The sequence below is a fragment of the Lolium perenne genome, chromosome 6 (genome assembly GCF_019359855.2).
Source record: "Lolium perenne isolate Kyuss_39 chromosome 6, Kyuss_2.0, whole genome shotgun sequence".
Classification (NCBI taxonomy): domain Eukaryota; kingdom Viridiplantae; phylum Streptophyta; class Magnoliopsida; order Poales; family Poaceae; genus Lolium; species Lolium perenne.
Window position 1 is genome coordinate 169,015,130 of NC_067249.2, and position 17,169 is coordinate 169,032,298.

Consider the following 17,169-nt stretch of genomic DNA (forward strand, 5'->3'; position numbering starts at 1 on the left):
CGGCGCGGTCGTCTTCAACCTCACCGGCGAGATCCGCCACCGCCATCGTGGGCCAGCCCATTTCGTCCGAGGGATGCGTGTCAGCGCGCTAACGGACGCATCGGGCGTCAAATAGGAATTGCCGGTCGCTCCCCTTAACTGAACCTAAGAATAGGAAAACCCAAACTAAAACCGCTGTAACATCCAGCCTACTGGGCCAACACAACGCTTTCGATTTGGCCCAGTGCTGTGTACCTCCTCCGCGTAGCCTCTCAGAGAAGAAGAGAGGAGAACAGACGAGCAGACGGCGAACGGGAAGGAGCGAGAAGGCTGGAAAGGAGTAGCTAGACTGCGCGCGCCGTGGAGGATTCATGGAGCCGGAGAGTTCCAAGGAGGCGGCGAAGCAGCCGATGGAGGCGGAGGCCGGAGATCCAGAAGATCCTCGCGACCTAGGTAACTCGCTTAATCTCCCCCGTTATTCTGCTGCAGATGCCCAATCTTACATGTAAACCGTTTTTTTTTTGGTATTGTTCTTCCACCTGCAATCTGCGCAAGCTGCAGCGCATGCTTATTATCTTATAATTGGTGCGCTTAAGCAAATATTGCATCTGATTCGCCTTTTTCTTTTCGTGGTCTCTGATTTGGTACAGTATCCAGCGACGATGAGATAGACTACTCCGTCGAGCCCGAGTTCTACGACCCCGCCATAGACGATGTTGACGAGCGATGGGCGCACAAGCAGAGGAAAGGCCGGACCTCCGACGCCGTGCTCAGCTGCCCCGCGTGTTTCACTACCTTGTGCCTCGATTCCCAGAGGTAACCATCGATGCTTCACACAGGGTTCGTCTCAAAGAGGGGTTCTATTGCATTATAAGATGCGTGTCAATCAGACTGATGTTAGATTATATCTGTTACATGCACTCAGATTGTGGTTGTGCTGTTAACCTGTTACTGCCACTGTGGAACACGAGTAGGAAAGTTGCCATCATTTGATTAATTAACAGAGAATTCAGGGGCTACTGGATTATAATCATGTTTAGGATTGGTGTACATTATGCCATTAATTAGGAGTATATGTGAGCAAATCTGCCTCCACATCTTGGGGTCATAGTGATCAAATTGCTTTGCTCAAGTGGGTATAATAAGTAAGAAATAACTGTATTTCTGCTCGGTTTATTTGTCTAGGATAACTGTGTACAGGCCAGTTGTTCCTGAAGGTTTCATTTCTTAATTTCGTTTTGCTGTTGTGTGAAAAAAGCCACTAGTTGAAGCCGGTAAGGGGAATATACTTTCGTAGGCTTATCCTGTGATGAAATGTTAACTGTATAAAGGGATCACACTTAACTATGCATGTTCATTTCCTCACTTGCAAGTACAAATTTTCTTTATACTCAACTTGCAATCTGATTTATTTGAACAAGAATAAGGACCCCATATGTGCAAAAATCTGGAGGTCTAATTTAGTACAATTTGTTTGTTGTAGAGCTCTGATTGAATATGTCTGTAAACACGGCGATGCTGTTCCTCTTGGCACAATGCTCACCTATAGCTAACACAACCAACCGTGATGTACACACGTTAGTCTCCTGGCTTGGATATGTGCTGTGTTGTACCGAGTTTACTACGGTTATGTTATTATGCCAAGCCATCTTAGTAATCATCCTGTAATTGTTTGTCTCCTAAGCCTTGTGCGCTACATAATGTTGTCACTGTATTGCACTTGAAATTTCACAGAATTGACCCTTCTTCAAAACTAGAGGAATACATGACCCTGGTCTGAAACTTCAACCAAATCTGACCTTTTGTTTTGCTAAGAACCAGTACCCCTACCGTTGAATATGAAAGGTCAGCAACAGGCCCTATGGACCTGAACTCACCTGTCAAGCTAGCCTACCAGCTCCTATGTGGCTTGACATGGCAGTGTACGTTAGCTCCACTGTAGATGTCATTTCACCTCCATGGTTGATTGCGCTATTATCCATTGTTGGATAAGCAAGAGTATTTAGAGTGTGTTTCATTACATGCTTGACCAGATTATACTGATCTGGCACTGCAGTGACCATTTGGAGTCAAGGAAGAATCTACAGATGTGACAATCCATCAAAGTAAGAGGAGTTAGAAAAGGTGTTCGCATTGCATTTGATCAGAGACTTAAAAGTAGAGTATCAGGGAAACTTAACCTCATCATGTCCACGAAGACAGAAGGGAGAACTGTCACTAGTAGTACTGTAGATTACTTTGGTCAATAAACTAGCAGGAACCTAAGATGGGATACAAGAAAATTGAGAAACCCGATCAACCAGGGTACTACCACTAGCTAGTAGATCTTCGCTGTCTGACGGTGTGCAGAAGAAGTCTCGCGGCTGCGATCCGTTTCATCTGCAAGAGCCAAGAATTGATCTGTATGTTGTGTACATGATCGAGTCAAGCTCTGTCTTTTACTAGTGGTGTTTCTTTGCGACTCACCATTGTGGTGGTAGCGTGCAGTTGTATGTAAATGGAGAGCAGCGGCTTCTCTATCGTCACTTTGCGCCTTTGCGGTGTCTGGCTTGTGCAGGCTCATGTCAGCACCAAGTGCAGGGCAGCACCGCTGCTGCTGCCTCGCGTGCTCCTTTGTAGATAACCGTATATTTTTTAGGCAGCAGTATGAATGCGGAAGTTACTACCAATAGTATGCTGACATATCTTAGCGCCAAGACTTATAGCACTGACCTGCTCAACTGTTAAGTCCATATCACTACCCTTGAGGATATTGGCGTTGAGCTCCACCGATGTAGATGTAAGATCATTCGAGCAGCATTTGATTTGGCAGCACAGAAAAAACTGTACAGCACCAAGGTACTGGCGCTGACCTGCGTACCTTCAGTGCCAGGGACGCCGGCGCTGAGCACAAGGGTTGGATTTGTTTATTTTGTCCCGGGTTTCTAAACGGTCAACTTTGTCTACATTCACATATTGCACAGCCTTTGGGGGACCAATCGAAGCTTTCAGGCCCCGTTCGGTTTGCAGGTCTAGACAACATAGGATCAAAAAACTGTAAGGAATAGGGAAGGGCAGCAGCCGTAAACCGTAGGAACGCAAACCTGGGGAAAGGCTAGATGGATGGGCGTTCGGAGGACTCTAGAGCGATGGAATTGTTTATTAAGTTAAATCATGGTTCTTCACAGCCAGGACCCAAGCTTATAATTGTTTATTATTGTGCAAGATTACTCTCACTCTTCTTATGTGTGTGACAGAGAACCCACGTATTTAGCTGACCGGCAGAGTTTTGCCTCGGGCTTCCACGAAAACATGAGGTCTAGGTAGATTTTTTGTTTCCTCTAAAAAGTACAGGCTAGCAAAACTTTTCAGGGGAAATGCTGCGGCTGTTCCTTCGAAGCGAACGCTAGCAAGGGAAAAATTTCCAGAGGAATTGAAACCTTTAGAAATCCTTTGTTTCTCCCCTGAAGCGAACGGGGCCTCACTTAACAACTCTGAATGCCTCAGTTGACCTTAGATCTTGCAACGCTTAAATTTGTTTTCTATTTGAATTCCAAACACTTAAACGGTGAATGGTTTTTTGCAGGCATGAGAAGTATGTGAACCAGTACCGTGCAATGTTCGTGAGCAACTGCAAGGTCAAGACCGATCAGATCCTACGGGAGGGGAAAGGAAAGCGCAGGAATCGCAGAGTAACGGCTGTCGATTCTACCACACCAGAGGCTGAAAACAAGGGTCCAGTCTTTCACCCCGTTTGCTGTGAGGTCTGCTCAACTGAAGTTGCCGTGTTTGATGAGGATGAAGTTTACCACTTCTTTAACGTCATTCCTAGTAACTCGTGAACCTTGTGATGTCGTGGTAACTGTCCCTGTAGTGTAGTTCGTTGGCCCTAAGCAATGAGCAGCTGTAGTATTCTGGGGATTATATTTTCTCTACTTGTCAATCCTGTGATATAATCAGCCAAGTAACTCAGGTATTATAAGTATTGACGTTTGATCTAGTTTTTCTATACTCTTGTCCCAGCAGTTCTTTTAGTTTGTGATTTTAGCATAAAACCAGTGGTTTTTGTGATTGCTATTGCATATCTCTGACAAGTACAACACTACGGGAGTTCTGATTTACACTTTCAAAACATTATAATACGTAGAAGAAGTTGCTCGTAATAACAAGCAGCTGCCATGGCCTGATGAACATAAGGAATGCAGATGGCTTTTGCAGATTGAAACAGTTAGAAAAAACAACTCCGGTATATCCTAGTTCAAGAAAGATCTGGGTGGGTTAAAAACCAGGTGGCAGAAAAGGTCGCCGACATAGCCAACGAAGCTATGGAGACTTTGCCGGCAGTGGCTCCAATTGTACAGCAGAGAGATTGAAAGAGAGAGCGGGTAGGTAGACGACCAGTGCATGCATATCCAAAACTAGGAAGGATGGTGGCCTGTCCATCCCCAGCATTCCCTTTCAGCACAGATCATCATGCACGCTGGACCTCCTATCCTCTCCCAACAATATGCCATTCTCTAGTCACCTTGTGGAAAATTCATTTGGATTCCCGTAAGATTTGAACAGTTTCATGTGGAATGATGCCGCTGGGGTTAAAAAGTAGAACTCGGTAGTCTCAGACCACACCCTTCCTATGAATATGTGAACTGTGATCCAAGTTTCCCTCGGCGTAACACTGAGTTCCTCGATCTAAATGATCTTTTTTTTTTCTAACTTTAAACCGCTTAATTATGACGCCTTTCAACACTTTAAAACTTCTATCCTCTTTTTTTTTTTTTTTTTTTTTTTTTTTTTTGAGAACACAGTACAACATCCTCTTGGTCATGCCATTTTGGATGCTAAACTGATTTACGTGACACGCTGTTTAGTTTGGCTAGTTTCCGTTGAATTGAGCCATCCAAAATGCCGTGACCTAGCTTTTTTTTTTTTTATCTAGAGGCCTGAGAAACTTTTTCGTGGGGTTTAACATCATTGAGTCCAGTCATCCTAGATTTTTTTGACCTAACTAAATTTGGCAAACAAACGGACATCTCTTAGCTTTTTTTGATCTATCTTTTATTAAAACTAGCCAACTTTAGTGACCCGAACTAACCATCCAACATAGCGAAACCAAAAATGGTTTAGTGTGTCCAGAAAAGGCGTCGAAGAACTCCGTAACCCAAACGACCTCCAGGCTCCAGCTGGTGCGTCAAGTCCGTCCCGTCGAGCCGTCAATCCATAGCCATGCCTTCTCCTTGGCGGTTGGTCCTCACACTACTGCACCACCAAGCAACGCCCTCAAGCCGGAGCGGCAGTGTACAGTACGGCTTTTGTACAATCTACATGTCCACGTCCATTCGACCGAATGCAAGTTGGGGCATCTGCCGCACGGAACCCATGGCGATGAGATGCGCGATAACGATTTTTAGTACGTACCTAGGCCAAAAGCAAATCATCTAATCTTTTCCGCAGGCCCCCATCAGCAGATGTCAATCGTTCTTGCCCTTTTCTGATTGACAACGATTCATGGCGCTACGACGTTGCCTCCTTAACCAATTTGCCATGAGAGAGGGAAAGACAGTGGAATCAAGATCTACCGCCACTGTGGCTCCACAGTTGATTCCGTTTCAGATAACATATTTAACCTCCTCCTTCGTCTAGCTAATCGACCTGTGATGTGATACGCTGCTAGGCTTGCCACTATTTGTAAAAGACCTGCAGATTCCAGCAAAGTGAGAGGCGCTGGATCTAGATTCCCATGTGGCATGCTCCCCCTAGTGGGTACAGTTCGACGGCGTCCTTCTCCTCGCGCGATCTTGGTTCCTGTGCAAAGAGACTCTTGGATGTGCCTACCCGTGCAGAGAGACCCTTGGATGTGCAGTGTTGTTTAACTTCATGTCCATGAAGTTTGACGAAGGATTGTTCTACGCGATGCACCAAGAAATGATCCACACAATGCATACAGGAGGAATGCCGATTTTCTTTTCGATAAAGATTCTTTATTAGTTAAAAGATTTACATAAGTGGATGCAGGCAGCCGTTCCATGAGATGCACAGTAAGAAAGCGTCTATGGAGGGCTGGGATGTCTCCTCCATTTTGAAAGAAAAAAAGATAATGATCAATTCGTAGATTATGCTGCTATCTATGTAGAGTAAATGTATCCCTCGCAGATCCTTCAACCTCCTTCCTTTTGCTAAATTTCGCTCAAAGGTGTAGACTCCTTCATAAATAGATCACGATGCTCCACACGTTATACAGACGATCATAAACGGAGCGTAGCTATGCACCGGTAGATGACCTGCATAAGAAAAATATTTTTATCCTTAAAAATCTTGTTATTTCTATTTAGCTAAAGCGATCAAATAATGACAATATTGCTCCCGCCCTAATAAGTAGCTTAAATCTAGAATCTACACCATTGAGTCAATTGTCTAATATATTCACAACGTTTCGTGGTGGGTATAAGGTAGAACCCATGGAAAAAATAGCATGCTAATAGCACACTATAGCATATCTGGAGAGCCGACGCTACGCTATTTCGGCGCTATAGCGCGCTATTCGCGTTAATAGCACGCTATAACATGCTAATAGCGTATTTTTAGACTCACGCTATTTTATTATAGCGCGCTATTTTTTTCCTTGGTAGAACCTATCTGGATGATGGTCGTATAGATCTAGAAAATTTACACTTGCACTACAGGAATCTGTCGCTGCGCCGACGGCCCAAACAAGATTTTGTTTAGAGTGTGCACCATGCTTTAATGCTTTATAGTCTCATCCTGATGAGATAACACCCTTTTACTTCTCTGCCAATTGTGTTTTTTCAAGATTTTCTTTGGTAAGGAACTACATCTAGATGAAGATACCACACAAATACCTAAGTTTTAAGTGGATCTTCATCTTCCAAATTTTTTTACCACTCTCATTTGGATTCTATCCAAATTCATCGGATCCTTTATCCTTGCGTCAAATGGATCGATTCCAGATGTTGTAACAAAGCATTTCAAGATGCTTAGCTACGACCAATGAGACTTCTTGTGAAGGATATATTTGGAAGGAAAGTTTCCATCAGGCGAATGTATTGTTTTTGTGGCCCAATAATCCTTATATAATGCCGAATACTGTTCTTGAAGCATGGCATCACCTAAGAATGTGGAATGGTATTGCAGCATCATTTTTGGATGAATGCTAGTGGTACCACTTACCGCCAGAGAAATATATACTGTAAACATTACCCATGTGATGCAAAGTTGCAAACAAAGTAGCTCATGTCATTTCTAGTCCGGCTCGATGTGATCCAACATGCATGCTTGGCTGGATGACCCCTCCAAGACTCCTACTGCATTGTACCGTTGATGGTGGACCATCAGTTGTTCGTTTGGTAGAAGTGAAAAGTATAAAGGCTATGTTGACGTAAAAAGTACTAATTAGGAAGAAAATTTTCATTTTAAAACAAAATCCAAAACGTACAATACTTCTTCTTACGTGATGAAAATGAATAAGCTTGGCTCTGTATGTACATATCACCCGTAGGTTTTAGTTGAAAACCTTACGCACAAATGAAGTTTTTTATTCATAAAATTAATTTCCTGGAAGCCCAAAGAACTATACTTGTATCTAAATCCTAGACCCCGCTCGTTTCAAAAAAATAAATCCTAGACCCCGGCCGTAGAGGGGTTACGAAAGACATGGATGCCTACTCTACAATTGGCTCTATCTTATTTTATAAGGTACAACTGTACAACTGGACTTGTGAGGCATTCGATCTTCATCGATTCATTTGCTTTTTAGCACGCAAAATCTAGCCTTAGAAAACAATTTTGAAACAAATTATCAAGTCATATGTAATAGTGTAGCCTAGATGATTTGTACCACACTGCACGTTGTCGACTTGCCTATCGATTTGGTTCTATCTTGGGACTCTTTGTTTCATAGGAACGTTTGAGGAAACATGTAGAAATAGGAAATCTTCCTTTGACGGCACTATTAATCTATTTGATTCAAATTAAGGAATGAATCATAAGAAAATTGTAGCATTGTTTTTTTATGTTTCAACAGGAAAACAAAGGATTATACAATCCACTCAAATCTCTCTTTTACATTCCTATGCACAAGAATGAGATCAAATTCATAAGTTCCATGATAATGACCTAATTTTACTTTTGCATTTGTTCTGACCATAATTTGATTGTGGTTCTTAAGATTTCTGTGTTTTTTCTATTCCTACAAATGGACCACTTAATTTCGCAAATTCATGTGCTTTACAATCCTATGGTTTGCACATTCATTTCTAGCATATTACTGTGGTTTTCCTATTCCTACATTTTTGATATCCTGTGGAACTGTAGCTACCGAGAGACAGAGAGCTGAGTGGTGAGGTGCTAGTGTTACTTACTTACAAGGGCATGTTTGGTTTAGTTGGGGAGTTTGTAACAATAATAGGTTGCAAATTGTTTTTTGAACACAAGTAGGACCCTCAAGGGGCCAGAAGTTGTATTACTGAAGAGCGGTGGGCTTACAGTATACAAAGATGATCTCAAAATATAAGGAAAATACATTTCACTCCTCAACTATTACTAAAAGGACCCTAAAAATAAAGTTTGGGACGCCATTGAGTCTTTCTTTACTAGCGAAGAAGGCAAGTTGAACACCACGGCCACCCGCGCCGCCACCGGGGATCGACAAGACCACTTGAAGACAAGCAGGCGTTGATCACCGCGGCGGAGCTGCAGAATACCGTCCCCTTTGGAACGCCTCCTGAGAGGGAGAAACAGAGATGGTACCAGAGCTCGGAGTGTTCGCTCACAGCCATTATCAACGACAGGATGGGGCGTCGCTGTCGCTGAAGATCCGCTGAAGATGCGCTCTAAGTAAACTCCAAAGTATCAGCTTTGACACCTAGAACTGCAGATCTGAACAAATCCAATGCCATGGCAGTCTCAATCTTCCCCCACCTTGGTGTCAAAGGAAGAAGAAGAATCGTGAGAGCTCAGGCCCAAGCGAGATTGTTTAGAGTGTGCACCATGCGGATCTCCCTCTCTATCTACGGCTTCGGCCTCCAGAGCACCGCCACCATGGACCGCTCGACTGCTCTGGAGACTATCTCCCCTTCGGCATATTGTCATACTCCACATAGGGATACTTCATAAAGTAAATACTAGCACTACTATGGATAGGAGGGCCCCGACCTCCTCGCTCCAAATCACTCCTTCTAGCTAAGCCGACGCGCGAGAGAAAGGGAGAAAGAAGTGAGAGTTTTTCTATAGGCTGCAACTTGGGTATAGCTTTTGGGTTTGGAAAAAAAATCAAATTTTAATAACTTTTGAGCCAGCTCATCAAGTACAACCCTACACAAAGATTAGTTGTACAAACAAAAGATTCTAGTATGGCGCAACTGGATGTGTAGCGACCAATCCGAAGGTGTCACGTGTCAGTGTGACATATGATAATTAGGTCGATTGAATGATCCAACAACTAGCACTTTGTTTGTTCCACGGGACCGAAACTCGCTCAATATTTCCCTCAAACAGAAACACATTTGTAATAACTCCAAAGTAAAAAAATAAACAAAAGCAAAGATGGAACTACGCAGAGAAGTAAGTACAAAACAAAAATATTGTGAAACACCAGTGAACAAAAGGCCTAATTTTTTTAAAAAAAATAAAAAGACCTTCGTTTCGAAAAATAAGCTTGCAAAATTTTGTACTTACTACTAATTGAACATAAAATGATTGCAACGTATTCGTTGCACCCTCGAAAAATCAAACAAATAGCAAACGAATGCTACATATCTGAAGCAAGTCCTTATAAAATCTCTCCGCCGTGTGTCCCTCTCCCCCGTCACCTCAAAGCCTCCCACAAACCCCACCGGATCACCTCCTCCTCCTATCTCTCCGCCGTTTGACAGGGAAGAAGCAGACGCCATGACCTCCCGCGACGACATCGCCGCCGCCGCCGGCCCTTTCCACATCTACCAGCAGCTACCGATGACGACTCCCGCGGCGGCCGCGCCCGCGGGCGACTCCGCCATGGTCCCCGCGCCTCGCAAGAAGGCCGGCGGCGGCGCCGTGAAGGACCGGCACAGCAAGGTGAACGGGCGCGGGCGGCGCGTGCGCATGCCGATCGTGTGCGCGGCGCGCGTGTTCCAGCTGACCCGCGAGCTGGGGCTCAAGTCGGACGGGCAGACCATCGAGTGGCTGCTCCGGCAGGCGGAGCCGTCCATCCTGGCGGCCACGGGCACCGGCACGGCCCCCGCCGCCTTCGTCTCGTCCTCGGCGCCGTCCACCTCCTCCTACTACCACACGCTCCTCGGCAAGCGGCCGCGCGAGCAGGAGCAGGAGCACGACGCGGCGGCGTTCTGGGCGGCGCCGCGGCAGGACGTGTGGGGCTTCTCGCCGCTGGAGGCGCAGGCGGCGTACGTGCCGATGGCGCAGGCCCACCACCACCACCACCACCTCAACCTGAACCTCCTCTCCGCGCTCTCCGGCGCCTACACCCGCGCAGAGGAGGAGACCCGGTGACTCGCTCGAGATCGACCGAGCGAGCTTCTTACCCGTTTTGCGTTGGCGTCCGTGATCTGTTTGGGGAGTTGGGACCAGGAGTGTTTCTTGGTTAATCGGAGATTAGTGTCAGCTGGGTGTGTGTGCGTGGTTCTGTAGGGTACCTCTCGATCTCGATCGACCTTTGTTCGTTCTGAAAGTTTAATTGGTGATGAAGGGAGTTGCCGCGGCACCAAGCGACTTACTGTAAATGCGAGCCCATTAGATCTTATTACATTTCTGCTTGTACAACATGTGTTGGTGTATCAAAACTGTTATGGGCAGCGTAACCCTAGACAAGGGCCGCGATCTTCTTTATATAGCAACAGGACATACAACGTATAATACAAGGACTCTGTCTACCAACAGAGATATACACGGTATACACAGGAGATAATTACATCGTTTAACACTCCCCCTCAATCATAACTTATCTAAGTTAAGATTGCGACGAAACGATACTAACTGTCGTACTGAAAGTGACTTAGTGAAACCATCAGCCACTTGATCTCCTGAAGGAACAAACCGTATGTCCAAGAGCCTCCGAGCTACTCTCTCACGTACAAAGTGATAGTCCACTTCAATGTGTTTTGTCCGTGCATGAAACACTGGATTAGCAGAAAGATATGTAGCTCCAATATTATCACACCACAAACATGCCACTCGATTCTGTGACACTCCTAACTCGGTGAGTAAACTTTGCACCCAAATCACCTCAGCTGTAGCATTTGCTAATGCCTTATACTCAGCTTCAGATCGGATCTAGACACGTGGCTTGCTTCCGTGCACTCCATGAGATCAGATTTGACCCAAAAAACACAAAGAAATCCTCCAGAGACCTTCTATCATCGGGCAACCAGCCCAATCAGCATCGTAAAAGCACTAACAACGGTAGAGGAAGATCTACTCAAACGCAAGCCAAGAGCTACGATTGCCTTGGAGATATCTCAATATCCGCTTAACAAATGTCCAATGAACTGTAGTTGGTGCATGCAAGAACTGACAAACCTTGTTCACAGAAAAAGCAATATCCGGTCTTGTCAGAGTAATGTACTGAAGCGCACCAACAATACTTCGATAGCGAGTAGAATCCTCACTACTCAACACTTCTCCATCCATCACAGACAGCTTGTCAGACACTGATAGAGGAGTATCAACCGACTTGCACATCTTCATATTCACACGCCCAAGCAGATCATTAGCATATTTTTCCTGAGATAGAATAATACCATCATGTACCTTCTTCACCTCAATACCAAGAAAATAGTGCAAACTACCCAAATCCTTCAATGCAAAATCAAGTCCAAGATCATGCGTAAGAGCAAAGCAACACCTTCTCTGATGAGCTAGCAACAACAATATCATCAACATAGATGAGCATAAAGATAGACACTCCCCCTTTGTTGTAGAAAAACAGAGAAGTATCAGCCTTAGAAGCAGAAAAACCAAGAGACTGAAGTTTAGAACTGAGGCGATAGTACCAAGCTCGAGGTGCCTGTTTCAAACCATACAAAGCTTTATCAAGCTTGCACACAAGCCCTGGGCGCCCCTCATAGCCAGGAGGCTGCCGCATATAGACCTCCTCTTCCAGAACACCATGTAAGAACGCGTTCTTCACATCTAGCTGACGCAGGTGCCACCCACGAGAAACTGCAATAGAAAGGACCAATCGGATAGTAGCTGCCTTGACAACAGGACTAAAAGTATCCTCATAATCAATGCCATAGCGTTGCTTGAACCCTTTTGCAACCAAACGAGCTTTATACCGATCAACTGAGCCATCAGCACGACGCTTCACTTTGTAAACCCATTTGCAATCAATCACATTCTTGCCAACACCAGCAGGAACTAGATGCCAGGTATTATTGTGCTGCAATGCCTGGTACTCCTCATCCATAGCAGCCTTCCACTTAGGATCGGCAAGTGCTTCACCAATACTGGTAGGTTCACCAGAACTACTAAAATTTGCAAATCGAACACGATCATACCGAACACGACCATCAGTAATTTGCTTGGGTTGAGATATACCACTTTGACTCCGTGTATGAGGACGACCAGGCACACCAGAGGCTACAGGCACACTTTCCGCAGTAGATCCAGGAGCAGACACATGAGACGAGCTGGCCGCACCAGATCCTGTGGCAGAAGACTCTGCGGAGGCAGACTGCCCGGCAGACTGCGACGGGCCACCACGCGGGCCCGGAGATGCCCCGGCGGGCGAACCCGCGTCCTCCACGCGCGCGGAGACAGCGTCGCCTGCCGACGACGCACGGACCGAGGACGGCGTGCGATCCGAGGGAGATACACGTCCAGATCCCGAGGGCGGCCAGGATTGGTCAGTTTGAAAGAGAGAATCGTCTCCGGGATTCGCACCGTAACCCGGAAAATCACCGAAACACCATCTCGGAGCAGAATTTTGACCTGATTCCTGCGCAAATGACTCAGCAGGCTAATCGTTAGCAGGATTAGCATCAACATCATCAAACTGTAAAGCACCCCCTTCATGATCATGCATGTGAATAGGTTGTAGATTGGAAGGCAAAAGAAGAATTTCTGCTTTCAATTGGGCACCGGCATTAGAATGAAGTGAAGCAAAAGGAAAGATAGATTCATCAAACACAATGTCACGTGAAATATACACACGACCGGTTGAAATATCGAGACATTTGTAGCCCTTGTGTTGATTGCTATATCCGAGAAAGGCACACCGTTTGGAACGGAATTCTAGTTTGCGCTTATTATATGGTCTAAGATTTGGCCAACACGCACACCCAAAGATGCGCAGAAGCTATAGTCCCCTTTATGTCCAAAGAGACGCTCAATGGGTGTTTGAGAATTGATTACTTTGCTAGGAAGACGAGTAATCAGGTACACCGCCGTAAGAAATGCCTCATCCCAAAACTTAAGAGGCATGGATGCATAAGCAAGGAGAGACAGGCCAACCTCAACAATATGCCTATGCTTGCGCTCAGTGGGCCATTCTGTTGGTGTGCATGAGGACAAGACACAAGATGAGATATGCCCACCTTCTGGAAAAAGGAGTTAAGTTTTTGATACTCACCACCCCAATCAGTTTGCATGGCAATAATTTTCTTGTCAAAGAGTCGCTCAACAAGATGCTGAAAGTCATGAAATTTCTGAAACACATCAGACTTATTTTTAAGAAGATATATCCAGGTAAACTTGCTATAATCATCAATGAAACTAACATAGTATTTATATCTTCCAACAGAGCCTGGAGCAGGGCCCCAAACATCAGAAAATACAAGTTCAAGAGGAAAAGTAGACACACTTGATGATGTAGGATAAGGTAACCGATGGCTCTTAGCCTTCGACAAGCATCACAAACCGACTCTTTTTTACGACTCACTAAACTGAATATTATTATCACGAAGAACTTGTCGAACTACAACTGAAGATGGATGACCTAGACGTCTATGCCAAAGCGAGGATGATGACTTGGCTACACCATGGGCTTGCCGACCGGAAGATGGAGATGATGGCGCCGGCATGGGATATAGGCCTCCCACACATTTACCTTGGAGGAGGATTTCCCTCGTGTCCTGATCCTTGACAAAGAAAGAATTAGGCCAATACTCAACAAAAGCATGATTATCGGTGGCTAGGCGACTAGTAGATAAGAGACTTTTGGTGGCTTTGGGAACATGCGTAATATTTTTGAGATGCAAATCATGATTAGGGGTATGCATTACAGAATGACCAATGTGATGTATATCCATACCTGCTCCACTGGCTGTGTGAATCTGCTCGTTCCCATTATAGCGATCACGAACATGAAGCTTTTCTAGCTCGCCCGTGACATGATCCGTAGCGCCAGAGTCACTATACCAGTTTGTATCGACCCCATAGGATCCATAGGCCGCACCCGCTGACTTGTCGTGTCCATGGTAGCTTTTCCGAAATCGCTTCCAACAGCTTTAGGGACGTATGGCCAGTCTTGCCACAAACCTGGCAAATTTCATCACTTCTCCCAGATGCATATGAGCGGCCACCATTGCCACGGCCACCTCTGTATCCTCCACCATCATTACCTCGGCCACCTCTGTAGCCTCCACGGTAGTTGTTGCTTCGCTGGTCATAATTGTTCCGCTGATCACGATATCGGAACCGACCACCTTGATCACGATACCGATCAGAAACGATCCTCGACCACGGCCACCATTGCGACCACCACGGTGTGCGGCATTCACCGATGCTCCGCCACCACCGTTTCTAGCCTCCATCCGAGACTCATATGACATGAACCGAGAATAAACATCACTCAGACTCACATTCTTTTCCGCCTTCATCAAGGCAGTGATCGCCGCAACAAAGCCATCATAATCATCATCAAGCCCGGCTAGGATGTAAGAGATCACATCCACAGTGTCCATGGGCTTGCCCGCCGCAGCCATCTCATCTGAGAGACTCTTGATCTCATCCAGGTAAGCCTGACCTGACTTGTCATCCTTGCGACATTGATTCAGCTTGGTGCGAAGGTGCACCACGCGCGACTGAGATTGGGCAGAGAACATCTCCACCACGGCTTTCCAAACTGCTGCGGACGTCGAGAGACCCACCATCTGCGTGAGAACCTCCTTTGCCATGTTTCTGACCAAGAACCCTAGTACGGTCTGGTCCTGCGCGATCCACCGCGCATGCTCGGGGTTGGGAACAGTCACCTCAGCCCCATCCTTGTCCGTGGTCTTCACGGTCTTCGCCGGTTCCTCCACAGATCCATCGAGGAAGCCAAACAGTTGAGCTCCACGAATTTCTGGAAGAACTTGAGTCTGCCAAAGCAGGAAATTGTCTCGGGTAAGCTTTTCCGAGATCGTGATGTTGAGGGCTGCTGCACCACTCGCCGAAGTTGAGGACGACGCTGAGAACGACATGATGCGATCGGCGGCGGTGGCGGCAGACTTGCGATCGGCGGCGGCGGCGAACTTTCGACTAGATGTGTTTAGGAAGAGTTAGCTCTGATACCATATCAAAACTGTTATGGGCAGCGTAACCCTAGACAAGGGCCGCGATCTTCTTTATATAGCAACAGGACATACAACGTATAATACAAGGACTCTGTCTACCAACAGAGATATACACGGTATACACAGGAGATAATTACATCGTTTAACATGGTGTTCTGTCATTTGCTCCAAGTAGATAGTGTAATGCGACTCCTTATGATCTTCAACAACAAAAAAAGTAATGCGACTCCTTATGATCCTTGTTTCAGTTATTAGTAATGCGTCGACTGTATCAGTGTCAAAGCCTACTATTTCAGCAGTTCATACGATACAATGTTGCATTCACCAGCTGCAGGGTCATTGTAATCCTTGTTTTTCAATCGAAAATAGACTTCCTCCTCTGCCCATTTGGAATCATGAAATCGATACGCTCATTCCTGTTCTGCTGATTGTTTTTTTTCTTGGATTCGTTCATTGTTAGCAGTAAACATAGGAAGACGAAGAGAACTCGATCGGCTCTGAAAAATGTCTTGCATGAATGAAGATTACACTAATGATCAACGCTGGCTGGCCGAGCCCCCGTGGGTAGTTTTCCTTGCCTTTGGGATTGGGTTTTACTTTTGTCCCAAGAATTCCGAGAGCGGCGAGGGGACAAAGGGAAAGGCTGCGGCCTGCGGCGCTGCAGGCGCACAGCTGCCCTCTGGGGAAAGGCTGGCCGCGTTGTGCATGTAGACCAGATTCGTGTCAAAGCTGGAGCCAACTTCTCGGCCTCTCAGCTGTAAAGATGCCCTACCGCTCGTACGACAAACCCCTGCCCTGCCTAGCACCATACGTGCTCCTACCACCTTGCAGTTGCAGCCTTGCGGCAGCACGCAAGCTTGACGTCTGGCTGCGATTTCGTGCTGCACTACGCCGTCGTACACGCGAGTTCGACCTGATGACAGCTTGAACCGCTGATTTTCCGATGGACCATGCAAACGGATCGATGCGGTTTTTTGGTGATTTTACGCGTGATATGTTGATAGTCCGTACGCAGCATCATGATCAATGCATGATGCACGTACGTGGTAGAGGACTGGAAAGTTGAGTCAAATGTCAGAAGGTCCCCAACAAAGAGAGACGCACGTACATGTCGGTGGGTGGTCGCACCTCAACGTACATTTGTGTCAGTACACGGCATTCAGCTGACCATCCTCTACAGCCTAGAGGCTCCGATGAGTACTGTACGGCGATTTGCACAAAAATAACCCAAAAGTGAAAGAAAAGCACAGAATGACCCACCGGCGAAACTATTTGTGTGGCGCCCCTCCCACGGGCGCCACACATGCCCATGTGGCTCCCCTCCTGCCGGCGCCACTGTCCCAGCCGACGTGGCCCCCTCGTCGCTGAGTTGGTGCGCCCATCCGACGTGGCAGCATGTGTGGCGCCTCTCCCAACGGCGCCACGCATGCACTTGTAATTGCCCAAACCATACTGTGAGACAAATCCTCTGGGACTTAGCCGTTTTGCGAGGCTCGATGTGTGGCGCCGATGCCACGGGGGCCACACTAGCCTGTGTGGCGCCGATGCCACGGGTGCCACACATAGAGGCTCGCGAAAACGGCTAAGGACTTATCGTCCGGAGCCCCTGGATGTTTTCGACCCAATAGTTCATATAAGTTGGCATGTGTGGCGCCGATGCCACGGGCGCCACACTAGCATTTGTGGCGCTAGTGGGAAGGGCGCCACA

At 46.4% G+C, this 17,169-nt stretch overlaps 3 protein-coding genes across 3 annotated transcripts; 2 read left to right on the forward strand and 1 right to left on the reverse strand.

The window, feature by feature from the left end:
• The first annotated feature begins 231 nt into the window (after positions 1-231).
• Positions 232-3,967, forward strand: LOC127306975 (uncharacterized). Its single transcript, XM_051337678.2, has 3 exons — positions 232-432; positions 630-795; positions 3,545-3,967. Exons 1-3 carry the CDS (start codon positions 351-353, stop codon positions 3,798-3,800), a joined length of 504 nt encoding a protein of 167 aa, XP_051193638.1. The 5' UTR covers positions 232-350; the 3' UTR covers positions 3,801-3,967.
• Positions 3,968-9,757: 5,790 nt separating this feature from the next.
• On the forward strand, positions 9,758-10,728 carry LOC127306974 (transcription factor TCP7-like). Its single transcript, XM_051337677.2, has one exon. The coding sequence runs from the start codon at positions 9,862-9,864 to the stop codon at positions 10,456-10,458; it is 597 nt and encodes a 198-aa protein (XP_051193637.1). The 5' UTR covers positions 9,758-9,861; the 3' UTR covers positions 10,459-10,728.
• Positions 10,729-11,379: 651 nt separating this feature from the next.
• LOC139832553 (uncharacterized) lies at positions 11,380-15,368 on the reverse strand. Its single transcript, XM_071822335.1, has 5 exons — positions 14,446-15,368; positions 14,219-14,240; positions 13,503-13,595; positions 11,810-12,904; positions 11,380-11,760 (listed from the first exon to the last, which is right to left on the reverse strand). Exons 1-5 carry the CDS (start codon positions 15,366-15,368, stop codon positions 11,380-11,382), a joined length of 2,514 nt encoding a protein of 837 aa, XP_071678436.1.
• Positions 15,369-17,169: the final 1,801 nt, after the last annotated feature.

Bases quoted from the DNA above. Each gene is read 5' to 3' on its own strand.
- LOC127306974 (XM_051337677.2), top strand. From the start codon at position 9,862: ATGACCTCCCGCGACGACATCGCCGCCGCCGCCGGCCCTTTCCACATC.
- LOC139832553 (XM_071822335.1), bottom strand. From the start codon at position 15,368: ATGTCGTTCTCAGCGTCGTCCTCAACTTCGGCGAGTGGTGCAGCAGCC. The intron at 12,905-13,502 runs GTGGGCATATCT...TCATTTGCGCAG, and splicing joins TTAACTCCTTTTTCCAGAAG to GAATCAGGTCAAAATTCTGC. The intron at 11,761-11,809 runs GTGTTGCTTTGC...TTTGCATTGAAG, and splicing joins TTGCTAGCTCATCAGAGAAG to GATTTGGGTAGTTTGCACTA.
- LOC127306975 (XM_051337678.2), top strand. From the start codon at position 351: ATGGAGCCGGAGAGTTCCAAGGAGGCGGCGAAGCAGCCGATGGAGGCG. The intron at 433-629 runs GTAACTCGCTTA...GATTTGGTACAG, and splicing joins AGAAGATCCTCGCGACCTAG to TATCCAGCGACGATGAGATA. The intron at 796-3,544 runs GTAACCATCGAT...GGTTTTTTGCAG, and splicing joins TTGTGCCTCGATTCCCAGAG to GCATGAGAAGTATGTGAACC.